General features: G+C 44.3%; 1 protein-coding gene across 3 annotated transcripts in view; it reads left to right on the top strand.

The window, feature by feature from the left end:
• Positions 1-27,641, top strand: part of dclk1a (doublecortin-like kinase 1a) — a 237,244-nt gene that overhangs the window by 72,911 nt on the left and 136,692 nt on the right. For all 3 annotated transcript variants that reach the window (XM_034178267.1, XM_034178269.1, XM_034178266.1), the window contains one exon: positions 8,520-8,627. In XM_034178267.1, coding sequence (XP_034034158.1) covers positions 8,520-8,627 — 108 coding nt within the window. The remainder of the gene's footprint in view (positions 1-8,519; positions 8,628-27,641) is intronic.

The raw sequence follows: 27,641 nt of genomic DNA on the forward strand, positions 1-27,641 counted from the left end.
AGTGTCCTCTTTATCATCCTACAAAAGATCTCTCTGGGCCATGTGGCAGAGAAAAGTATTAGTTGTCCAGTTCATTACTCTCCATTATCATATCTTCTCCTCCTCCTGTTCCTCTTCCTCTTCTCTCTGAAGAACCAGTACACTGCATTTAAGCCCCCTCTCGTATCATTGTTCTCTGCCTGGGTCACTGTGTGACGTGTTGAAAGCAAGTTCACGCTTCTGTCCTTGTTTCACCCACCTGTCTTTTCACTGCCTGTCTGAGTAAAGGCTCCTGCCTTTTACTACTCATCCGTGCTGTCGCCCACTCACCACTCATCGCACCTCTCATCAAAGGTTTATTTCATTCATTTATTTCCTTCCTCTGGGTCATTTCATTTTACAGTTAATATCTGTTCCACCTGGTAAATTTCACCTTATTTCCTATTTATTTATTTTTCCTGGTCAAAGCTGACATTGTTTGTCCATCTGTCTGTCCACAAATTTTAAAATCATCATTGGGGGAATATTGAAACCCTGCTGAGCTCAAAGTCATAAGGGCTCTCTTTGACATCCTGTTTTTTTTTTTTTTTACAAGGAGCTCAATGTAGTAATGTTAACATAAAAAATAAATACATTAATGAATTTGAAAAAATGCCTACATACAGTACTGTGCAACATTTTAAGCATTCTAAAACTTTGGCAAAAATGCCAAGTTGGGGTTTTCATCTTCTTCACAAAGTGGGTCAACAGAAAATCCAACAAAGGAATGTCCTGATATTTCTGCTTGAAGAAAAACCTAATGTTTTCTTAGTAATAAATAAATCTTCAAATACTCATTGCAGTATTTTTTTTTCTGTCCTAGTAATACATAAATAATTTAATATGTATAATTTTGCATTTCTTTTTATGTATTTATTAAGGAAAACAAACATCAATCATCATCAATAGCCTTGAAGACATTCAGTCTTGCTGGTGTCACTGCCGTCTTGTCAAGTTTCCCTTTCCTGCTTGCAGATACCGTTCTATCACAAATCACTGCTGCCACTCTTTTCTACCCTCTCCATCCTTCCTGCTCTGTCTTTTTCATCTGTCTCTGCCAATACTACATATTGGCCTCTCTTCATTGGCTTCCTGTTAATTCTAGAATAGAATTTAAAATTCTTCTTCTTACTTATAAGGTTTTGAATAGTCAGGTCCCATCTTATCTTAGGGACCTCATAGTACCATATCACCCCAATAGAGCGCTTCGCTCTCAGACTGCAGGCTTACTTGTAGTTCCTAGGGTTTGTAAGAGTAGAATGGGAGGCAGAGCCTTCAGCTTTCAGGCTCCTCTCCTGTGGAACCAGCTCCCAATTCAGATCAGGGAGACAGACACCCTCTCTACTTTTAAGATTAGGCTTAAAACTTTCCTTTTTGCTAAAGCTTATAGTTAGGGCTGGATCAGGTGACCCTGAACCATCCCTTAGTTATGCTGCTATAGACTTAGACTGCTGGGGGGTTCCCATGATGCACTGAGTGTTTCTTTCTCTTTTTGCTCTGTATGCACCACTCTGCATTTAATCATTAGTGATTGATCTCTGCTCCCCTCCACAGCATGTCTTTTTCCCGGTTCTCTACCTCAGCCCCAACCAGTCCCAGCAGAAGACTGCCCCTCCCTGAGCCTGGTTCTGCTGGAGGTTTCTTCCTGTTAAAAGGGAGTTTTTCCTTCCCACTGTTGCCAAGTGCTTGCTCACAGGGGGTCGTTTTGACTGTTGGGGTTTTTCCGTAATTATTGTATGGCTTTGCCTTACAATATAAAGCGCCTTGGGGCAACTGTTTGTTGTGATTTGGCGCTATATAAATAAAATTGATTTGATTTTGATTTGATTTGATACTCACCAACATTTTGAAGAGCTGATTGCAATTAAACGCATCCACCTTCACCCCCTCTACTCCTTGCAACCTCAGTACTCCACTGTGGTCCTTCTCATTCACACACATACTTCAGTTTGCTACGAATGAGTTTCATTCCCATTCTCTCCAGAGCATACCTCCACCTCTATAGGCTCATCTCAACCTGCTACTTAACTGTGACTACATATCACAACATCATCGGCAAGCATCATAGCCCGTGAAGACAACAATGAAAATATGGCCATGAGTCCGCAAAATGTCTTTCTATATCTCTAAGGATAGAGAGCAGAATTTCTCGACATATCCAAAGAGTCAGGATTCAGCAGGTGGAGGACAGAAAGCAAAAGGCAGAATAATCAGACACTAAAGCTGAGCGACAAACTTGACAGACAGCAGAGATCATTGCAGCCAAAGTTACAGATGACTTCACCTCCTCTCATCTTCACTGTAATTATCACCTCTGCTTCAGCTCTGGCACGCTATCATCATATTAACACTGCATTGTATATTAATGACTGGGCTGTCTGTCTTTCTCACATGGACATGCAGATGAATGCACATGCACATGGCAGCCACTATGTTTAATTCCTCCTTCCCACTGGTCTTAAACGCTAATGAGCTATAGCAGCATTGGGTTAATGAACAGAAGATGTGTTAGGTTTTGGAGACAGGATGGGGTGTTGGATCGCTATCACATGGCTCATTTCCCAGGGCCGTGTATGTGGAAAATAACAGCCCTCCACGAGTCACAGCTGCCACTCAGGGAAACTCTGCAGTAACTGTGTTTGGAAATGGGTCCCTGTAAAGGTCAGAATTCATTTTTGAACGGGACCTGAAGGTAAACTCAATTACAGCTGCGTGTTACATTATTGCGTCAGTGTTTTCACATCCAACCAAAGGTTAAAATCTATCAAAATGGTAAAACAGTAGTTGGTGAGAAATCTATGAAAAATTGATTTAAATCTGTTAGAAGTGATGTGTGGTTCACTGCTCTCAGTTTATTCTGCATGTCAATGTTGTGTGAGTGTTCCGAGGCACACTGTTGTATTACAGTGTGACACTTATTCACTGCTTCACTCCATCACTTTGTGCCTGCCAGCAGTAAGAGTGTGACAGTTTTCCATCATTTCCCATCACTTCATCCTGTACATTGTTAGAATTTCATTATTTTATACAGTATAGGGCATTTTACAGTGGTACGTGTTGTGCACAAGGGGGTTTATATATTGAAGAGTGCAGTGCATCAACAGTATCCTCTCCGAACCAGTGGTTACTAAACTTTTGGAACCAATAGATCTGCTTGGTACAGCGTTGTCTGTTTAACACTATGGGCCGTATTTTGATGATCTATAACACATGGTCTAAACCACAAGTACATCTGGAGCATGTCAAACTCCACTTACATAGAGTATAATCTGTGCAGTGAGGGGTAGAGCACAAAGGGGTTGTATTTCATCTCTAAATTAAACATGGGTGTATTTTGGGCATAAAATGAATGAAACCTCCTACCTTTAAGACCTAGGTGTGCTAGTACCTGGTGCACTGCTATCTATTTACATGGCACAATGAGGTGAGAAGTTTTCTGGCAAAGAAAGTGATCTGTGCACAAAGCATCAATGCAACTGAAAAGGTCATTTATGGGAGAAGGCACCAAAGCTCCCCGAGGTGAAGTATTTGAGCACATCAATCCTGCAACCCCTCTGCCATTTTTCATCCAGTATATGGCAGTTTACAGCGTTATGGCAATTCATAATTTACAGTGTTATATGTAGGGCTGAAATGATTGAATAATTCAGTTACAAAAAGCTGTAGTACATACTCCAGGCCTGTAGGTGGCAGTGTAACACTCCCACAAAACAGAGAAGAAGACTGTAAAGCATGCCCATAACTAATGTAAGGGCTAATCAATGTAGCAGGTGACGCTGCAAGTTTACAAAGCCACATGCTGAGTAAAATAAAGCCTTTTAAGAGAAAGGGTCCGCACTAATCATCTGAAACGAAATTTAAAGTGAAGCAGACTGCTCTCCACCTCTGCAGATGAAGCGAATGGACGTGCACTTTAAATGAATGGTGGGCTCATGATCAGAGGATCCTATTCCAAAAAAATGCCTATATTCAGATATGATAAGAGTTTTTATCAATAGGCTGTACAGTTAATTTATCAGTGCAACTGTTGTGGAAACGCTGAACTCCACAGCCGTTTTTCAAAGGCTGTGTTATTCGCCAAGTATCCACAGAAAACAAGGAATTTGACTTTGGTTTGAGCTGCACTCTGTACGGCATGTATAAATATACACTAAGACTGAATAAATCACAGTAAGAAAAAGTGCAAATGAAATGTGCAATAAGAGGAAAAAAAAGAATGTCCTGTCCGCAGACTGAAGATTTCACAGACCACCTGGGCTTATGGTTTGGCAAAGCTCCTAAACTCTTAATAATGTAAAAAAAAAAAAAAAAAAAAAATTACCCGGGAAAACATAGAGCAGGAACACCCTAAATATAAAAAAACTACATGATGGCATAGCGACATTGTGCCATTGCATAGGGAGAGCCCTGCCACTATGGATATTGTTTAAAAACACAAAAGTACTTTTTTATCCGATTGCTCGATTAATCGATAAAATAACCGATAGAATACTCGATTCCAAACATATTCGATAGCTGCAGCCCTAATTATATGGCAATTATATGCAGGGGTGGTGGCGAAGTGGTTAATGCACTTTTCAGTGCCCGGTTCAAGTCCCACCCCTGCCTCATTTTTCCATGTACTGTGGAGTTGCATCAGGAAAGGCATCCGGCATAAAACTTGTGCCACTTCAACATGCAGATGGACCTCGGATTTGCTGTGGCGACCCCAAGTGCAAAACAAGGGAGCAGCCGAAGGGACTTACTATATGGCAATTATAAGTTTTATACGTTATACGAGGTTTGATAGAAAAGTATCGGACCTTTTTATTTTTTGCAAAACCCTGATGGATTTGAATCACGTGTGCTTGCATGAGCAAACCTTGAACCTTCGTGCGCATGCGTGAACTGTTTCACGCCTGTCAATTGCACCATTTTCTGGTAAGCAGCCTTTGTGTGAGGACATGTGTAGTGCGCTCGGTGGATTTTCATTTCAAGGAAAAAGACGGAACGACTCGAGCAGCGCTACTGCATCAAATTTTGCCAGAAACTGGTCGACAGCCAGGTGGAAACCATTCGGAAGATTTAGACGGCTTTCGGTGACGATCCTATGGCCGTCACACAGATTAAATGAAATCAAATCAAATCAATTTTATTTATATAGCGCCAAATCACAACAAACAGTTGCCCCAAGGCGCTTTATATTGTAAGGCAAGGCCATTAAGGAGCGATACAACCGGTTTAAAGACGGCCGCACAACGGTGGAGAGTGAGCCGCGCTCCGGTCGGCCATCAACATGCTGAAATTACCAGATCATTTCCAAAGTGAACGCTGTGGTGATGTGGGACCATCGTGTGACTGTCCGAGAAATTGCGGAAGAGGTGGACGTCAGCACTTTTTCGGCACATTCCACTGTGACAGAAGATTTGGCCATGAAAAGAGTGGTGGTGAAATTCATGCTGCTGCTGACGGCGCAGCAAAAGTGCCTTCGTGTTGAAGTCTCACAGGACATGCTGTGACATGCCCACCTCTTCCACAATTTCTCGGATAGTCACATGACTGAAAAGTCACCGAAAGCCATCTGAATCATCCGAATGGTTTCCACCTGGCTGTCGCCCAATTTCTGGCAAAATTTGATGTGCCGCTGCTCCAGTAGTTCCATCTTTTTCCTTGAAATGAAAATCCGCTGAGCACACAACACATGTCCGCACACAAAGGCTGCTTACCAGAAAATGATGCAATCGAAAGTTCAAAGGTCAGATACTTTTCTAACAGACCTCATACATTTCATACTGTATGCATTTGAACTTATTTCAACTGCTTTGTGTCCTCGCGTGACTGCAAAAGCTATCAGTCTGGGCAAATTTCTACTATATCGAAATTCTTCGGACTGCTGCTGTCCTCTGTTATACAAAACAATTGGTTATGAATGTATCAAGTGAGAACTCCCTTACACCTGAGATTAACTTTTGCTTCCCGTAAGTTTTTTTTTTTTTCAGTAAATTTCTGTGTTCGTGTAAATTGCTGATTTCGGGGAAATAGTCACTTCAAGGTTTCTCGGCTCCTCCCGGAGAGGTTTTATCCAGCCTGTATAATAATCTATGCACCGTTTTCTTTGCTCGTACCGTCTGCAAACTGCATGCATTCTGTCTGACCTGTTTATTCGAAGCTGCGACTAAAACAAAAGACAACGAGGACCATTTTGTCAGAAACTTCTTTATTCTCACCGTGTTCAGATACAATATTTTTTCCACAACAATGGAAAATCATGGTAAAAACTAGATATGTTAATTTTTTTCCCCATTTATTTTACTTGTGTTTAGTTTTTAATTTCATCTTCAGTTCACTTTAGTTGTAGCTTGAGGTGCTAATGTGTGTACCAGCAGTGTGTAGACATGTTCTGAACCTGCATGTGTAAGGTACATCTCAATATTCTCCCATATAAATAGCAGACAATCTCTGTCTCTAATTTTAGGTTTTTGGTGCTCTATAGTGCAATGCACTCAGCGCTGTGCCTCACCATCCTTTTCAAGTTGCCGGTAGAGCAGCGCGTACGCACGTGTGATGTCGTCACAACTCTTTCCGGTTAGGAACAACAAGAACTGTCAAGAAACTTTCTGATGTGTGGTCGCTGTTTGGGGTTGCAGGGAGGTAGGAATAGCATTTTGAAAGCTTGAGTAATGATGTCAGTTGCACAAAGAAATCAAATAATAGTGAAAACATGTTCATTGCACCCAGAATGTTGGTATTTTGGTTGTTGAACATTCCTAGCAACAAATGTAAAGCCCGGTGTCGCAGACTGAACGGTCTGCCCCTAAAAATCAGTCTGCCTTATGCATCTGCGCATGCGTCATTTCAGACCACAACAGCACATCTGAGACAGAGTCTCTTCACCCAAAGCGATCAGATGGATTAATGATATTATTAACCATCAGATGATAAAGGTAAAACCTCTTAAATCATTCTAAAGTCAGTTTTAAGCAGAAACGAGGCCATGTTAAGCAGAAACGATGCAATACGCGGTGACGCTTTGAAATGACAGACATGCAGTGAACGCATCAGCTAGCAGCTCGTTTCGTGTAATTTATGCGGAAATGATTGTTGTACAAAAGCTTCAGATATCTGTCGCTGAGATACTAGATGATGAGTGGAGTGCAGTTTGAAACACAAACAAGGTGTGAACCACGTCATCGCGGGGGACGATTTTCAGGGGGACTGTTCGGGCGGTGACACCGGTCACGCGGCACTAATGGAGGACACCAAAGCCAAAATGAAACAAGAAATCTGGACTTATGTTGACTTTTGGAGACATCATTTAACCGGCATCCAGCTTCAATCGGTCACCCGTTTCGTGAGGTGCCATAACATCTGATTGGTCAGGCGCTCCATGAAGCCTCATAACAACCGATCGGTCAGCTGCTCCGTGAGGCGTCATAACAACCGATTGGTCAGCTGCTCCGTGAAGCGTCATAACAACCGATTGGTCAGCCACTCCGTGAGGCGTTATAACATCCGATCGGTCAGCTGCTCCGTGAAGCGTCATAACATCCGATCGGTCAGCCGCTCCGTGAGGCGTCATAACAACCGATCGGTCAGCCGCTCCGTGAGGCGTCATAACAACCGATCGGTCAGCCGCTCCGTGAGGCGTCATAACAATCGATCGGTCAGCCGCTCCGTGAGGCGTCATAACAACCGATCGGTCAGCCGCTCCGTGAGGCGTCATAACAACCGATCGGTCAGCTGCTCCGTGAGGTGTCATAACAACCGATCGGTCAGCCGCTTCGTGAGGTGTCATAACAAGCTGTTGTTTCTAATGACCCCAAATACTCAAGCAAGAGGTTCCCTAACTGGAAGTCTCGATTTCAAGACTATTCCTGTGGTAAATTGCATTACGACACTCACCAACGTGACTAAGAACTTCGAATGGGTCACACCTACGTCAACGTCATTGCGTGGTTATAGAAGCATAAATCAGGCCTGGCACTTATTTAAGGCAGGCGTTTATTTTTTTCAGACAAAATTTTGACCTGCCCATTAAATGAGGCAGGTCCCAATTAGGTCAGGCATTTAATCGAGGAAACACGGTAGGCAGTTCTCAAAAACTGAGTGACCATGCAAACAGGGAACTAGTGAGGGAAGCTACCAAAACACCCATGACATCACTGAAGGAGTTATAGGCTTCTGTGATTACAAAAAATGTTCATAGTGCAGCTTTTATCTGTTGGATCACCGGGCACAGCTTCAGGGTGGAGTGGAACGGAGAACGATGTTGATACAAGAGAATGAATCCAATTTAGGCTCACGTTTCCAACACACCTTCTGGCAAACTGTATCTGACATTTCATGTCTTCTTCTGAAGAAAATTCTTCAGTGTCACTGTCTAGTTGCTTTTGGTCCTGCTTGTTTCAAGCAGGGATGAATTATTAAAAATTTCAACTATGAAAACAGTGAAATGTAAATCAATTTTGAGTTCCCAAACTTCATCTAAATCCCAGTGTCTGTGTTTTCTTTGTGGCATGCAGAGTGTCGTATGATGAAGTCTGTGGCTTATGGAAAGATGGCTGGATCTTTGACCCGATGCTCCCCGAGAGCCGCTGTCCAAGCACGACGCAGCAAGTCCCCTGCAACCAGTAAGAATATGAGTTCCTTCTTCATGATTCTTTACTCCTCCTCTGGTGGAATCCTTTTATTTCTGGCATTTGGGACATTTGTGTCAGCAGTCTTTACATGAAGCTTGCATGCATTCTCACAAACCTGACGGACACGGCTGGGAGTCTGTATCTTAATACTCTGCGTGATTGTTTAGTGTCTCGTAGCTCATTACCTAATCAGCATTGCAGCAAAGGAAAACAGTATGAATAAACATTAACATAAAATCACAGCTCTGCAGAATGTCTGGCGTTGTTTACCGTGTGTGCGTGTGAGCTGTGTCTTGTTGCACGGAGAATATGAATTCAGATGAGAACAGTTTCACAAGGGAGTGGAGCAAAAGGCAAATAAGGATAAGAAAGGTGGAAAAAAAAGAGGGAGAGCAGGAGGGAAGATGAGAGGGAAAGAAGCAGGAAGGGGCTGGTGACTCAATCCTGCAGCTCAGCACAAGCCGTTCTTCACCTGACATACTAATGAAATGGAGAGTTTGTGCTGCTGCCTGCTGTGCTGTTTGTGTCTGATAATGATTGCAGAGGTCTCAAAAATGTCTGAGGCAGGCAAGCGCGAACGGCAAACTCAAACATTAATCATTCAGGCGATAATATGTCACACAGCTGTGCATATCTGTCCATCACTGGGTCCCAGAACCCAAGTTAATGTCTTCAAATGACTTACAACCAGCAACTGGAAACTCAAAGATATTCCATTTACGGTGATATAAATCACAATCCCTGGTGTTCATCAGGGGTTTGTTCTGGCTTCTACACTATTCAGTGCTTGCATGGACTGGGTGCTGGGTGGGGTTCTGGAAACCAGTGGCTTATGTGCCTTTGCTGGTGAGGAAAGGTTTGCTGACCTGACCTTGACAGAAGCAATGGATACATTGATTGCAGCACTTGAGAGGCTGAGTTAGGAGTTGGAGTGTCTGGGTTTATGATTGTCCTCGATCAAGACTAAGATCCAGATTCTCAGTGGCTTCCTGGGCTAAGCCATCAGAAGTGTGCTTGTGTGCAAAAGTGTCAAACTTGTTTCAGTAGTGAGATTCATGTCTTGATTCCTCGGCCTTTGAGATTGTGTGATGCCTGAGAAGGCGTTATGAAGGCATGAGGTTGCTGGACAGGGATGTGGATACCTTTCCAAGAAAAAGAAGGTCCAAATTTTTAAGGTCCAAGTTTATTCTGTCTTGCTGTATGACTGTACTGTTCATGAAGCAGTAACCTAAAGAGACAACTACTGTAGGTGGAGCAGTAGGTCTGTTTGGATGATCCTTGGCTACCGCTGGAATGACTTTCAAGCCTCCTTATTTAGGAGGTAGTGTATCTATATGCAGCAGAAATGTTGGATTTGGATTCACTTCTCTTGGTAACTGCCTTGGTGAGGGGAGGTTTGCTGACCTTGACTGTGGTGACTGTGATCGTTGTGGAGTCAGTAGATACCCTGAATGCAACACTTGAGAGGCTGAATTAGGAGTCAGAGAGTCTGGATCTGCAATTACCCTGGATTAAGATTAAGCTCCAAGCTTAGTGACTTCCTGGACAAGAAGTATATCAAGCTTTTCTCGGCAGAGACGTTCATGTCTGTGTCCTTGCCCTTTGAGATCAAGAGATGCCTGAAAAGAACTTATGGAGTAATGAGGTTCCTGGACAGAGGTGTTCGGCAACACCACTATCTTTGCAGAACAATGAAGGTCCAAGTATTTATAGTTCTGGTTAATCCCATTTCACTGTACAAGTGTGACACAGATTCAGCCGGTGAAGACTGGTTGTATTTCATGCTAGGTGTCCTTGAGTACCCCTGGAATGACATTGCGTTAAATGGATGGTGAGTTAAGTAGACTCAGATGAGAAGAATCATTTGCATTATGCGGTGAGTGTGTATGTGTGTGTGTGTGGACAGGTGTCTCTCCTTTATGTGTGTGTGTGTGTGTGTATATATACTCAACAAAAATATAAACGCAACACTTTTGGTTTTGCTCCCATTTCGTATGAGAGGAACTGAAAGATCTAAAACCTTTTCCACATACACAATATCACCATTTCCCTCAAATATTGTTCACAAACAAGTCTAAATCTGTGATAGTGAGCACTTCTCCTTTGCTGAGATAATCCATCCCACCTCACAGGTGTGCCATATCAAGATGCTGATTAGACACCATGATTAGTGCACAGGTGTGCCTTAGACTGCCCATAATAAAAGGCCACTCTGAAAGGTGCAGTTTTATCACACAGCACAATGCCACAGATGTTGCAAGATTTGAGGGAGCATGCAGTTGGCATGCTGACAGCAGGAATGTCAACCAGAGCTGTTGCTCGTGTATTGAATGTTCATTTCTCTACCCTAAGCTGTCTCCAAAGGCGTTTCAGAGAATTTGACAGTACATCCAACCAGCCTCACAACCGCAGACCACGTGTAACCACACCAGCCCAGGACCTCCACATCCAGCATGTTCACCTCCAAGATCATCTGAGACCAGCCACTCAGACAGCTGCTGAAACAATCGGTTTGCATAACCAAAGAATTTCTGCACAAACTGTCAGAAACCGTCTCAGGGAAGCTCATCTGCATGCTCGTCGTCCTCATTGGGGTCTCGACCTGACTCCAGTTCGTCGTTGTAACCGACTTGAGTGGGCAAATGCTCACATTCGCTGGCGTTTGGCACGTTGGAGAGGTGTTCTCTTCACAGATGAATCCCGGTTCACACTGTTCAGGGCAGATGGCAGACAGCGTGTGTGGCGTCGTGTGGGTGAGCGGTTTTCTGATGTCAATGTTGTGGATCGAGTGGCCCATGGTGGCGGTGGGGTTATGGTATGGGCAGGCGTTTGTTATGGACGAAGAACACAAGTGCATTTTATTGATGGCATTTTGAATGCACAGAGATACCGTGACGAGATCCTGAGGCCCATTGTTGTGCCATACATCCAAGAACATCACCTCATGTTGCAGCGGGATAATGCACGGCCCCATGTTGCAAGGATCTGTACACAATTCTTGGAAGCTGAAAATGTCCCAGTTCTTGCATGGCCGGCATACTCACCGGACATGTCACCCATTGAGCATGTTTGGGATGCTCTGGACCGGCGTATACGACAGCGTGTACCAGATATATATATATATATATATATATATATATATATTTTTTTTTTTTTTTTTTTAAGAAATTCCACTGTTAAAATGTAGTTTTAAAAAACTTCAGTAAACACAGTAAATACATAAATATTTGCTCAATAGTTCTAAGCAGATGTGGTGGCCAAGCAGTTAGTGCACTTGTTTTCAGTGCGGAAGGTTGCGTTTTGAACACCACCCCTGCCTATTTCTCCTTGTAATGGGGAATTGGATCAGGAAGAGCATCCTGCGTAAAACTTGAGTCAAATCAACATGCAGATCCAATATGGATAAGCTGTGGCGACCCCGAGTGAAAACAAGGGAGCAGCTGAAGGGGTTTATTATTTGCTCAAAAGTTCTAAATGAAAGAGAAAACATCAAATATGAACATCTACTTTTTTAGTTTTGAGTATGTCATTCACAATGTCCTAATAGGTCTGTCAATGTGGTCTTTACATAGACACTATTAATTCACTGAATTAATAGATTCTGTGTAATGTAAAGTGTGATATAACTTATCACTTGTCCTTTGGACTCGGGTTGATACAGATACATCGGGGCTGATGCAGGGCGTGATACATAAACAGACGTAATAAGATGTTCGTCAGTGGTGGGCCCAGTTTCGATAATCCGATAACCGATAATTATCGAAGATAATGTTTTCATTATCGGATTATCTTTTTAGATAACTTTAAAAACCATTATTGGACTAATTATCTTCTGATAAATTTTTGTCTGATAATTTTTAGACCGATAACATGGTAAATAAAGCTGAACAGCTACAAACATTTATAAAATTTAAAATCAGTTGAGCACCTACCTGTTAAATATTTCGTAGCTGAATGTGAAGTTCTACTCACTGCAAACAGAGGAGAACTGCTTCTAGAAGAAATCGTGGTGTTAAGACTCAAATTCAGCTTGTTAGTAGTTGCAAATGTACCAGAGACAATACTGGAATTTATCGGTTATCTGTAACTTCCGATACATTTTTGTGTGGCTTATTGTTTTATCTTTATCAAAGATAACTTTTCAGTTATCTGATTATCTTTTATCAAAGTTAATTTTTTGGTTATCTGTGCCCACCACTGGTAGAGCCTGATCAGAGTGTTTCAAATGCATTTCTCATGTCGTGAACGTACTGAAATACCCATAATGCACTGTTGGGCACAGCATATATCCACACTAAAACCTTAAAAATTAGCGCATTACTTTAAAACGAAAACATATATCTGATATTGTCACTTCATAAAACTTCAGACATGACATTAATTTAAGTAACTTGTCCGAAATTAGTTTGGTTAAAAGTTGAACCATAAGTTAAAAATGTATGCCTCTGGATGACTTGGGTGATATTGCCCTCATATTAGTTTGGTGTTAAAAGAAATGAGGTTTTTTTCAAAAACTGTTGATGGGAGTACGGAACCCAGGAGAGGTCACTTAAAGTGATTTGTTTTCTGGCCATGATAATTTGTGCACACATTTTCTTTTAATTGAGCCCACGAATTAATAAAACGTGCTCTCAAATGAATAAAACGTGCGCATGTTTTCCTGGGTGTGATAATTCGTCTGCACGTTTTCCTTTAATTGAGCCCTCAAATTAATAAAATGTGCACACGTTTTCTTTCGTTCAAAATGAACTTCATAATATGACCTAAATTGTCATCCTCATGACAGGAAGATGCTTCGCCCTCAGCATCCTTTTTAGTGTGCTTAAACTCCAAATGATGTCACGCTGGGTAGCTGGAGTTAAGTCTATATGTCCTTGTGCGTCCAAACCATGATGATACACTCTGACCAGATCCATTTCTAATGGGGAAATGTATTACACTGTCTCCTGGTTTGTTGGCTAATACCCAACATTAATGTGTCAAGACAATATTGAGTGCACGTTTTACAAATTGTGGCCACTTTTAAGTAGATCGTGCCTATGTTTTACTCAAACGATGCTTAGAATGTGCGCACAATATCATAAAATGTGCACACATCATAAAACGTGCACACAATATAATAAAATGTGCACACATCATAAAACGTGCACACAATATAATAAAACGTGTGCACAATATAATAAAATGAGCGCACATTCTCTCCACATGCAAAACATTTTGCAATGACACTTCCAGAGCTCCGTAAAAATGCCTGTTTTTACAAATTAAAAAATTGAATATTTTACAAAAGCACATTTATCTGTAAACACCAACACACAACACACGCCACATTAACATGTTGATTTACATAATGAATGACAACCAATCAGTGTTTAGCGGAGGCACATTTTACCCAGAATCCTTTGTGATCTGTCTGTGTTTGTTACAAAACTTCAGAATTAGTGCATTATTCAACATTAAAAGATATATGTTATATTTTAACTTTGTACAAATGACAGAATTGACATTAATGGAGTTATTCTATCACTATTCATTTTAGTTATACACCAAACCATAAGTCAGCATGGCTTTATTTTCCAAGACCCCTGCCTGACAGGAGCATTGTGATTGGGTAGAGAGCTGAGCTTTGTGGTTCCTCGCCGCTGTGCTGGAAGCCATGTAGTAAACAAGAGCTTCCAGCAGGCGGCAGGATGTTCAAAGACAGAAGTGCTGGCTCATTGTTTGGGTCTGTTGTCGCTTTTGATGCTACCAGAAGCGATCGTGGTGTTAAAACTCAAATTCAGCTTGTTAGTAGTTGCAAATCTACCAGAGACAATACTGGAATTTATCAGTTATCTGTGTAACTTCTGATACATTTTTGGGTGGTTTATCGTTTTATCTTTATCAAAGATAACTTTTCAGTTATCTTATTATCTGTTATCAAAGTTACTTTTTCGGTTATCTGTGCCCACCACTGATATTTGTCACATATTACAACAAAAATAAAGAACAAGAACCATATGATTATTGTCACCTCCATTTAATAACAACTCATTTACTCACTACAACAGCAATGTTCATTCAACACTTGTGCTAATAATAAATACCATAGCACAGTAGGTCTCACCTATATAATCATCAAAATAGTTGAAGAATAATTATAAACATGAATACACGAATAACGCAGGTAAATCATGTAAATAATGTAATGTTCTTATGTTTCTCTATAAAGTCATGAGTGTTCTCTTCACTAACTTCTTGATGTCTCACAACTTCAGTATGAGACTTAAGTTGTAGAATTCTCCCTGCTAAAAAGACTGCATTTATATAGCGCTTTTCCATCTGCATCAGATGCTCAAAGCACTTTACAGTAATGCCTCACATTCACCCCGATGTAAGGCTGCTGTCATACAAGGTACTCACTACACACCAGGAGCAACTAGGGGATTAAGGACCTTGCCCAAGGGCCCTTAGTGATTTTCGGGTCAGGCTGGGATTTGAACCAAGCATCCTCTGGTCTCAAGCCCATCGCTTAACCATCATCACCTCCCCCCACTAGACCATCATCTCCCTGCTAGGGAGGCTAAAACTCTTTCACCTTGATCAGACATCTTGGTTGAAAGAAATGATCTGGATCCTGTATCAGGATCCTGCACATGTCACCAGGGTAACACAAAATGGGGGTGGGTCATTGGTGGGGCTGAGAAATGGTGGCTCCTGATTGGATGAAAAGCATGGCGATACACAGTCTGGTATTTTCAATATCTTTTTTTTTTGTATCGCCCTGTTTTAAGATTTGCATCGCCCTGATTTTAATGCCACAGTTTCCAGGGCAGTAAATTTGATAGGACAAGTGTATGATTTATCAGCCCTATTTTTTCTTGTATCTCATGAGGGCTGGTTTAGGAGTATAGGGCAGATTTTTGTTGCAATATGTGACAAATATCGTTATTGGGATATGACATTTTGATCATATCTCCCGGGCCTATGAGCAGCACACAGGTGCTTCAGTGTTGAGGACCCCAGGACATGTAAAGGGCCAAGGACACACCCATATGTCACCTGGCTTTGGCACATAGATGATTATTTTTCAAGAACTAGATATGGACCTGTTGTCTGCCTTGGTGGATGCCATCAAGAACCCAAGGCAGTTCTGCAGTGTGGTCGTTGCAGTGGCACGTGGCAAAAGAGCAGGGCTCATACATCTGATTTTTTTAAATTGATCAGTTAATTGATAAATTAACTCATTTGCTTCAGCAACATTCCACAACACAAAATGTTGATTGTTTCTCAGACTTGACGATTAGTTTGGAGCGCTCACACATTGTCTCTGATTTTACAGATTAGACTGTTGCATGTAAATTACAGCATGAAGCACCAGTGCACTCTTCATCCTTACTTGGGATGTTGGTACACTGAGTGCTGTTCAGTTTGGGATGAATCAGCGAGTGATGCAACATACAAAAAATCCTCGTGGTATGAAAACCTGCAGCTTCGTTCTGTGTTGTGTTACGGAGGTGAAGCAGAGTCATTGCTCAGGTGAAACTCTGTTCTGTGTCCTGATGCCTTGTAAAGCTGAGACACAAGGTTACGATTGTGAGTCACAGGCAGTGTTGCCACAGTTACTTTTAAAAAGTAATCCAATTACTGATTACTGATTACTCCTTGAAAAAAAAACTTAGTTACTTTACTGATTACTCAGTTGTAAAAGTAACTAAGTTAGATTACTAGTTACTTTTTTAGTTACTTTCCCCAGCTGCCGACAACAACCCTCTGCCACCTCAACATGACAATGATACTTGTTTTGCCAAAACTCACTTTATACTCACCCTTTCTTGACTTCAATGAAAATAAATACTTGTTTTATAAAAAGTAAAATAAAGACCTCTTTCTTGACCTCATATTTAACTGTTAACAGCACTGTAACAGTAAAACTTGCAATTTCTAACCTACATTGTTTATAAATGTAACTATTAAATTCTTTCTAACATTTTTCTAACATTTAAATTCTCTCTAAACATTTTACTTGTCGAAATTATTATTATTTTAAGTAGTATTAGTAGTTGTAGTAAAAAAAAACGGCTTCAAAACTGGATCTTTAATCTAGGGGTGTTGTGGGGGGGGGGGGCACATCCTTTCCCCACGCCTCCATTCCATCTGGATTCGTCCCTGCTTTGGCGTTTGAGCACAAAGAATGGATAACATTTATTTATGCAGAAAACAGGACCAGATTTACAGGTCTGAAAGTTTTATTGAGTTTTCACATCATGTGGTCCTCAGAAAGAGAGTTTAGGTGCATTTGAGTGGAAAATAGTGTTACTAGTTGTTGACGCGTCGCGGAGGATCAGCTGTTTTTAGCAGCAGATACGGAACGGCTCGGAAAAAAAAGCATAAAAATGTCTTTGTAAAGCTCAGTGCAGGTGTGCTGTTGTCACCGCGCTTTAAGAGGTGAGGACAAGTTGTAGCTGTTGCAGAAAACCGCGAATGAAAAGCTCACAGTTCGCTTAAAGTGGGCAGTTCAGTCGAACCCCGACCCCCTGCCCACGGACCAAGTTTAATGCTGCTGTCGACCCACAATGTAAAAATAATAGTAACGCACAGTGACTTGGAGAAGTAACTTTAATCTGATTACTGATTTGGAAAGATTAACGTGTTAGATTACTCGTTACTAAAAAAAGTGGTCAGATTAGAGTAACGCGTTACTAAGTTGATGAACTCTGGAGTAAATGTGTGTACATGTGAGAGTGAAAGCATCAAATTGAGATAAAAGAGAAAAACCAGACTGACTCGCCTTGGTTTCCATGGAAATGTAGCACAGTTGGAGCATGGAGCTTCAGAAATGTAACACGCGGCGACCATATATGGTCGTAATTTCCGGCAAAATGAACACCAGAGAACAAAGCTGACTGACGCTCGGTTTTCACTCAAACCCTGATTCACAGCACGGTGCCCTTTTCAGTTCTGAGAAATGCCCCTGCCTCCAACACACACACACACACACACACACACACACACACACACACACACACACACACACACACACACACACACACACACACACACACACACACACACACACACACGCACCACTTCCAGTTGCTAATCAGATGTTCTCAGAAAGATGTCATCTATTGTGCCACACTGTGTTCATTCTTTTCATGGCTGTTTGTGTCAGCTGAGCTCACACTGGAGATAATGCTAAATAAAGTATAACTTTTCAGTTTTAGCCTGATGGATATTTGCTAGCTTTGAAACTACAATGTGTTGGATTTCAGGGCGTTTATTAGCATGAATGGAATATAGCTGTTGTGTGGGCTGCTGAAGAGGAGGTACTGCTGGCCCACCACCACCAGAGGGCGCCCTGCCTGGAGTGCGGGCTCCAGGCACCAGAGGGCGCTGCCGCCTCACAGGAGCAGCCGGGATGACAGCTGTCACTTATCACCGACGACAGCTGTCATCAATCACCAGATCTACAGAGGTATATCAGCAAGACGGCATCTCCACCTGATTGCCGAGATATCGCTCTACTAAGGAGGTAATATTCTCAGCTGACTGTGTTTGTTGACAGGAATATCTGTTACTTGTGTGAGTTGGACAGTATTCATTCTGTTCCTTTTTTCGACGAGAGGTGGAGGTGGTTTCCCACCATACGTGTTGCTGGGTGCACACGCACCCACTTCTAACTGTGTTTGCTCCTCGCCAGCAGTACCAGATCCGACACGCGAAGGCAGTGGCCACCTGGGAGTTCGGGACTTGGCGGCTCCAGTATTCCCGGGGTTCGGTGGCGGAGGAAATCGTGTGGTTCCGGTTCGACTTCGGACTGCTGTCTCCTATCTTCGGGCCTGCCCACATGACATCTTGTATTTGACTTCATTCACTATTGTAATCTGTTGTTGTTGTGCATTTTCACAACTGTAAAGTGTTGTATTTGGCTTTTTCCATTGTCCGTTCATTTGCGCCCCCTGTTGTGGGTCCGTGCTCCTACACTTTCTCAACAATAGCATTCGGAATCATTTGTTCATTGGTTCATTCATGCATTCATTTTCTGATGCTTATCTGGGTCCAGCTCACAGTAACAGCAGAGCAAGCAGCTCATCCCTCGCTTCCCTATCCGCGGCCTGTTCATTAGTGTATAATAAGATATACACAAGAGTATATATACATAAGAGAGCATATATATAAGAGCAACTTGGGGATTAAGGGCTTGCCCAAGGGCTCTTAGTGATTTTCCAGGTTGATGGGGGTTTGAAATGTTGAAGCAGTTGGTCTCGTGCCCGCGCTTAACCACTAGACCATCACCTCCAAGTGCAAGACCATTTTGACACCACAGTACCCAACGTACAGTACCTAAACATATAATACAGTAGCCCAAAACTGACATATTTACACCACCTTTAGGCCAGAATACTTAAGAAAAAGCAAAGGGGTCAGTGATGGTTCCTCTGTAACAGTCTGCTGGTTGTTAGTCCAAGCTAACAAGTTTGAGTACCCTCATTTTTTGATATGATCATATATATGTTGCTTCCCTCAAGAGAAAACAAGGAAGCATGAATCCTGGTCGCCAAAGAAGCAAAACCGTGAAAGGCAACGACATACGAGTATACAATCTCAATGCAATGCAACCTCACCACTAGAAAGCACTAAATTCTACACAATGTAGTTTTAATATTTAAAAGTTAAGATGGCTCTGGGAGTGTTTCTCTAGTGACATTATATGATTATTGACTGATTTTCAGTAAATGTGATGAAAAGTTAATGCAGGCAGATGCAGGAACACTTCTATTGATGCTTTCTAGATATATAAGGAGCAGGATTCAAATATGGTTTGGATTAATATGGTTGAAAAATCTGTTGTAACATGCTTGATGGAGTGCTCCTCCACCTCATCCATGTGTTCTTCAGAACTCGCGCAAGTCTATTGATTAATGAGAATGAGCGACAAACAAGCTGGAGCACAATATCTCACACATGGCCAAGATGCTGTTAAAAGATATAGATTGGGACATGTGTGAAAATCACAAAATTTAGAGATCTAAAGTGTTCTCTCTAAATAATGAGATGATTTAAAAAACAAGCCTGATAATTTTATTCTATTTATAATTTCTGATCACAGTCAGCAGAAATGTTTAATATTTCACAGGTTTTTTCCACCTCACCTGGTGTTACAGTGGAAGCTCTTAACATCTGTACGCTAGTTTGAATATAGAACATCACTGTGAGGTATTTCAGGTTCTGTCCTTTGAACAAAAGGTTTTTATATAAGAGCAAGCAGTACCATTTTGCAATTTAAAATGCTTAAAATACAACCCCAATTCCAATGAAGTTGGGACATTGTGTGAAATGTAAATAAAAACAGAATACAATGATTTGCAAATCCTCTTCAACCTATATTCAATTGAACACACCACAAAGACAAAATATTTCATGTTCAAACTGATCAACTTTATTGTTTTTGTGCAAATATTTGCTCAATTTGAAATGGATGCCTGCAACATGTTTCAAAAAAGCTGGGACAGTGGTATGTTTACCACTGTGCTACATCACCTTTCCTTTGAACAACACTCAGTAAGTGTTTTGGAACTGAGGACACTAATTGTGAGTGTCATGATTGGGTACAAAAGGAGCATCCCCAAAAGGTTCAGCCGTTCAAAAGCAAAGATGGGGCAAGGATCACAACTGTGTGAAAAAAATAGTCCAAGAGTGTAAGAACAATGTTTCTCAATGTTCAATTGCAACAAATTTAGGGATTCCATCATCTACAGTCCATAATATAATCAGAAGATTCAGAGAATCTGGAGAACTTTCTACACATAAGTGGCAAGGCCCGAAAACCATCATTGAATGCCTGTGACCTTCGATCCCTGAGGCGGCACTGCTTTAAAAACCAACATCATTGTGTAAAGGATCTTACCGCATGGGCTCAGGAACACTTCAAAAAACCATTGTCAGTTAACACAGTTCATCGCTAACATCTACAAGTGCAAGTTAAATCTCTACCATGCAAAGCAAAAGCCATACATCAGTCACATTCAGAAACGCCGCCACCGCCTTCTCTGGGCCCGAGCTCATTTGAAATGGACAGACGCAAAGTGGAAAAGTGTGCTGTGGTCTGATGAGTTCACATTTCAGATTGTTTTTGGATATCATGGACATCGTGTCCTCTGGACAAAAGAGGAAAAAGACCATCCAGATTGTTACCAGCGCAAAGTTCAAAAGCCAGCATCTGTGATAGTATAGGGGTGTGTTAGTGCAACGTACACATCTGTGATGGCACCATCAATGCTGAAAGATACATCCAGGTTTTGGAGCAACACATGCTGCCATCCAAGCAACATCTTTTTCAGGGACGTCCCTGCTTATTTCAGCAAGACAATACCAAGCCACATTGTGCACATGTTACAACAGCATGGCTTCATAGTAAAAGAGTGCAGGTACTAGACTGGCCTGCCTGCAGTCCAGACCTGTCGCCCACTGAAAATGTGTGGTGCATTATGAGGCGCAAAATATGACAATGGAGACCCCGGACTGTTGAACAACTGAAGTCGTACATCAAGCAAGAATGGGAAAGAATTCCACCTACAAAACTTCAACAGTTAGTGTCTTCAGTTCGCAAACGCTCATTGAGTGTTGTTAGAAGGAAAGATGATGTAACACAGTGGTAAACATACCACTGTCCCAGCTTTTTAGAAATTTGTTGCAGGCATCTATTTCAAAATGAGCAAATTGTTGTGTGGGCCGCTGAAGAGGAGGTACTGCTGGCCCACCACCAGAGGGTGCCCTGCCTGAAGTGCGGGCTTCAGGCAGGGCACTCATCATCAATGCCAGCTGTCACTCATCAACCACCACCATAAAAGCCGGGCAGCATCTCCACCTCGCTGCCGAGATATCATCTACCAAATAGGTAAACTACTCAGCCGTATTGCTGACTGTTTTGTATCTGTACTTTTGCAGTTGGTGAGTGCTTGCAGCTGGAGGCTGGGTTTGTGGTTCGTGGAGGGCTGACGTTTTTGCTCCCCACGCCAAACTTGGATAAGTACTCACAGATTTCTGCACGTGCCTAGTTTTCTGGATTAAAGGTGGAGGTGTTTTTTCCCACCCGGCTACAGAAAGAACGTGTTTGCTGACTGTTTACTGGGTGTGTACACACACCCACCATTAACTGTTTCTGCTTCCTGCCAGCAGTACCAGGTCTGACAGCTGGAGAGGGTGGCCACCTGGGGACTCAGGACTTGGCGGCTCCAGTGTGCTTCAGACCCGTTGGCAGTGGAAATCGTTTGGGGCCCGGCTCTTCTCTGGACAGACGTCTTCTATCCTCGAGCCTGCCCACACGTCACCTTTGTATATTGATTACATACAAATTCTGTGATTGTCTGTATTTCGTTGTGCACATTCACAACAGTGAAGTGTTATACTTTTGGCTCATCCATTGTCCATTCATTTACGCCCCCTGTTGTGGGTCCGTGTCATTACACTTTCCCAACAGGATATCTCGGCCAGCGTCATGGATTCCGAGGGGCATCAACCATCTGTTGAACAACCAATGGAAGAGCAGGGCGCACAGGCGCCAGCAGGAGGCGTGTTAGGTGAGTTGCAGCACATCTTAACCGCCTTCACTGCTCAGATGGACCTAGTGACCGAGCAGAGCAAAATACTCAATCGCAGGATGGAGGCTCTCACCGCACAGGTGGAAGCGCGTGCACAAGGTGCAGCTGCAGCTCCTCCTCCTGCTGTCCTGGTGCCAAATATAGACATTCCACTGGTCGTTCAATGAACCCCCCCACCGTCCCCTGAAGCATACATAAGTCCCCCTGAACCGTACGGAGGTTGTGTAGAGACGTGCGCAGACTTGTTAATGCAGTGTTCGCTCGTCTTTGCACAGTGTCCCGTCATATACGCGTCAGACTCTAGCCGGGTGGCTTATGTGATTAATTTGCTTCGAGGTGAGGCACGCGCCTGGGCTACAGGGCTTTGGGAGCAGAATTCACGGCTCCTAACGATATATACTGAGTTTGTGAGGGAGTTCAGACTCCACCTCCCCGATGGGTTCTGGTTTATTTTTTGTGGGCAAGAAAGACGGCGGACTCCGTCCATGCATTGATTACAGAGGGCTGAATGTTCGCAACCGATACCCTCTGCCCCTGTTAGATTCAGTGTTCACGCCCCTGCATGGAGCCAAAATCTTTACGAAACTTGATCTTAGGAATGCTTATCACCTGCTTCGGATCCGGAAGGGAGATGAATGGAAGACGGCATTTAACACCCCGTTAGGTCACTTTGAGTACCTGGTCATGCCGTTCGGCCTCACTAACGCCCCCACGACGTTCCAAGCCTTGGTAAACGATGTCTTGCAGGACTTTCTGCACCGATTCATCTTCGTATACCTGGACGATATCCTCATCTTTTCCCCGGATCCTGAGACTCATGTTAAGCATGTACGTCAGGTCCTGCAGTGGTTGTTGGAGAACCGGCTGTTTGTGAAGGGCGAGAAGTGCGAGTTCCACCACACTTCTTTGTCCTTCCTGGGGTTCATAATCTCCTCCAACTCCGTCGCCCCTGATCCGGTCAAGGTTGCGGTGGTGAGAGATTGGCCCCAACCAACAAGCCGTAGGAAGCTGCAACAGTTCCTCGGCTTTGCAAATTTCTACAGGAGGTTCATTAAGGGCTACAGTCAGGTGGTTAGTCCCCTGACAGCCCTGACCTCCTCTAAGGTCCCCTTCACTTGGTTGGATCGGTGCGAGGCCGCGTTTAGGGAGTTGAAACGCTGGTTTTCGACTGCACCAGTTCTGGTGCAGCCTGATCCTAGCCGCCAGTTTATAGTTGAAGTGGATGCCTCTGACTCAGGGATAGGAGCCGTGCTGTCCCAGAGCAGGGAGTCCGATAAGGTCCTCCACCCCTGTGCCTACCTCTTCCGCAGGTTGACCCCGGCAGAGAGGAACTATGACGTCGGCAATCGGGAACTTCTAGCGGTGAAAGAGGCTCTTGAGGAGTGGAGACACCTGTTGGAGGGAGCTGCGGTACCATTTATGGTTTTCACGGACCATCGGAACCTGGAGTACATCCGGACCGCCAAGCGGCTGAACCCCAGGCAAGCCCGCTGGTCACTGTTCTTCGGGCGTTTTGACTTCCAGATCACCTACCACCCCGGGACCAAGAATCAACCATCTGACGCCTTGTCCCGGGTACACGAAGAGGAGGTCAAAACCGAGCTGTCAGATCCACCGGAAACCATCATCCCCAAGTCCACTATCATGGCCACCCTCACCTGGGACGTGGAGAAGACCGTCCGGGAGGCCCTGGCATGGAACCCGGACCTGGGGACCGGCCCTAAGAACAAACTCTACATCCCACCAGAGGCCAGGGCCGTAGTCCTGGACTTCTGTCACGGTTCCAAGCTCTCCTGTCACCCAGGGGTGCGAAGAACCGTGGCAGTGGTCCGGCAGCGCTTCTGGTGGGCGTCCATGGAGGCCGACGTCCGGGAATACGTCCAGGCCTGTACCACCTGCGCCAGGGGCGAGGCGGATCACCAGAAGACACAAGGACTCCTCCAGCCGCTACCGGTGCCTCATCGCCCCTGGTCCCACATCGGCCTGGACTTCGTCACCGGCCTCCCGCCGTCCCAGGGCATGACTACCATCCTCACGATAGTGGACCGGTTCTCCAAGGTAGCCCACTTCATTGCCCTCCCGAAGCTCCCAACGGCCCAGGAGACAGCAGACCTCCTGGTCCACCATGTTGTACGTCTGCATGGGATTCCTTCAGACATCATCTCCGACCGTGGTCCCCAGTTCTCCTCGCACATCTGGAGGAGTTTCTGTAGGGAACTGGGGGCCACCGTAAGCCTCTCATCCGGGTACCATCCCTAGACAAACGGACAGGCAGAGCAGGCGAACCAGGAGCTGGAGCAGGCCATCCGCTGCTTGACCTCCGCGCACGCGATGGCCTGGAGCAACCATCTGGCCTGGATCGAGTACTCTCACAACAGCCAAATCTCATCTGCCACCGGCCTCTCCCCGTTCGAGGTATGTTTGGGGTACCAGCCCCCATTGTTTCCGCTCATGGAGGGAGAGGTCGGCGTGCCCTCGGTCCAGGCCCACCTGAGGAGGTGCCATCGGGTGTGGCGCACTGCCCGCTCTGCCTTGCTCAAAGCCCGGACAAGGGCCAAGGCCCATGCGGACCGCCGGCGTTCCCCGGCCCCTGCATACCAGCCCAGGCAGGAGGTTTGGTTATCTACGAAGGACATCCCACTCCACGTGGATTCTCAGAAACTCAAGGACCGATTCATTGGACCCTACAAAATCCTCAAAGTCCTCAGTCCGGCTGCAGTGAAGCTGCAACTTCCTGCTTCACTGCGGATTCATCCAGTATTACACGTGTCCCGCATCAAGCCCTACCATACCTCACCACTCTGCACCCCCGGACCGGCGCTGCCTCCTGCCCGGATCATCGACGGAGAGCCTGCGTGGATGGTGCGCAGGCTCTTGGATGTTCGTCGACGGGGCCGGGGGTTCCAGTATCTGGTGGACTGGGAGGGGTATGGACCTGAAGAACGCTCCTGGGTGAAGAGGAGCTTCATCCTGGACCCGGCCCTCCTGGCCGACTTCTACGACCGTCACCCCGACAAGCCGGGTCGGGCGCCAGGAGGTGCCCGTTGAGGGGGGGGTCCTGTTGTGTGGGCCGCTGAAGAGGAGGTACTGCTGGCCCACCACCAGAGGGCGCCCTGCCTGAAGTGCAGGCTTCAGGCACGAGAGGGCGCAGCCGCCCCACAGGAGCAACTGGGAGTGACAGCTGTCACTCATCATCAACGCCAGCTGTCACTCATCAACCACCACCATAAAATCCGGGCAGCATCTCCACCTCGCTGCCGAGATATTGTCTACCAAATAGGTAAACTACTCAGCCGTATTGCTGACCGTTTTGCATCTGTACTTTTGCAGTTGGTGAGTGCTTGCAGCTGGAGGCTGGGTTTGTGGTGCGTGGAGGGCTGACGTTTTCGCTCCCCACGCCAAACTTGGATAAGTACTCACAGATTTCTGCACGTGCCTAGTTTTCTGGATTAAAGGTGGAGGTGTTTTTTCCCACCCGGCTACAGAAAGAACGTGTTTGCTGACTGTTTACTGGGTGTGTACACACACCCACCATTAACTGTTTCTGCTTCCTGCCAGCAGTACCAGGTCTGACAGCTGGAGAGGGTGGCCACCTGGGGACTCAGGACTTGGCGGCTCCAGTGTGCTTCAGACCCGTCGGCAGTGGAAATCGTGTGGGCCCGGCTCTTCTCTGGACAGACGTCTTCTATCCTCGAGACTGCCCACACGTCACCTTTGTATATTGATTGCATACAAATTCTGTGATTGTCTGTATTTCGTTGTGCACATTCACAACAGTAAAGTGTTATACTTTTGGTTCATCCATTGTCCATTCATTTACGCCCCCTGTTGTGGGTCCGTGTCGCTACACTTTCCCAACACAAATATTTCAACAAAAACAATAAAGTTTATCAGTTTGAACATTAAATATCTTGTCTTTGTGGTGTATTCAATTAAATATAGGTTGAAGAGGATTTGCAAATCATTGTATTCTGTTTTTATTTACATTTTACACAATGTTCCAGCTTCATTGGAATTGAAAATGAAGCATAACATTAATTCTACCAGAAGACTGTTAAGACCCGGCTCTTTAGTGGAACGCCGGGCTCAGGAGGCCGTACTTTATATACAGGAGTCTATGCTTTAAATACAGAAAAGACAATTTATTGAAATCTCATGTAAGGTCTGACAGATCTAGGTTCTTAATAAATGCAACTCATGCAGGAAGTGGTTCAAGAAGAGCCCTGAACACAGATGCAGTGATATTGTATAGAGAGTGGGAGTCTTCTCCCCATTACAATGGGTGGACCTGTTCTTTCAACTGGTTCCTATTGGCTTCACTACAACAGAGGGGCGGTCCACCCGTATCACGTGCTCAGTGCGTGATCTGGATCATATCATGGTGTTTGAATTAGGCCACATAATTAAACTGGTCCAAATTGGGACACACAAAAACAGGATCTTGCAGTTGTTCCTTCTCATGTAGCTAGAGAAGTGGTTGTGCTTCCCATGCAGATAAGAGACCTTGGCAAGAGCGCAGTGACCCAGCAGAGACTTACTGTCAGTCACAAGATGATAAGAGCAGTGTGAACACCATTCCTGGGAAGCATAACCTTAGCAGAAATATAACAATGTATTAAAGCATTGTAATCAATGATATACAACATAAATGTTCTTGAGATATGATTAAAGTAGACCTGCATTGAAATAAATGTGGTCAGATTTCAGAAAGAAATAGCTGATATGTATTTATAAGACCCTTGTGAATGCAGTAAAGTAAATCTGTAAGCCCAAATTTGTATTTCAGCGGAGAAATCTTCATTTAAAAATGACAAATTTGCAGCTAAAATTTAGCCCTCTGTGAAAACAGTTTGTACAGCCGTATCATTTCCATGACGTCAGGGACAAGACGACGCGCTCCCGCCTTCATTCCGATCCCGCACTGAAATTGATTTTATCTGTTAGTAACACGTACACGTCCTGGTTTCAACATCCAAAAGTAAGCTGCAATGAATGTGAGATACAGATCTGTGTGCTCAGATCAGCAACGACATTGACAGCGGACGCCGTTCTTCCTCTCCCGCTCTCTGCCTCCGCTGCGCTTATTAAGTCTGGGGGCTCGTTAACGAACTCGTTAACCGCCGACGCGGGCCACTAACACCGCCCGTGTCTGCTTTGCAGCCGGTGTTGTGCTAGATTCAGCGCACAACACCGGCATCACCTCTCTGTCTACTGAATGGAGCTGCAGCACACTTGGCACAAGTCCTGAGATTGCGCTCGCTGTTTTAATGCGAAGCAGCCGGTACACCTGTTGCTGCAAGGACAGACTTCTTGCGGCAAAATCCACAGCACCGCACGTCTCGGCAATCGGAGCCCCAGAGCTCCATGGACGCTGAGAGAGGTTTATATATTTTTAATGACTGGGATTCTTTGCGGGTCTCGC

This window comes from Thalassophryne amazonica, chromosome 9, assembly GCF_902500255.1.
Source record: "Thalassophryne amazonica chromosome 9, fThaAma1.1, whole genome shotgun sequence".
NCBI classification, from domain to species: domain Eukaryota; kingdom Metazoa; phylum Chordata; class Actinopteri; order Batrachoidiformes; family Batrachoididae; genus Thalassophryne; species Thalassophryne amazonica.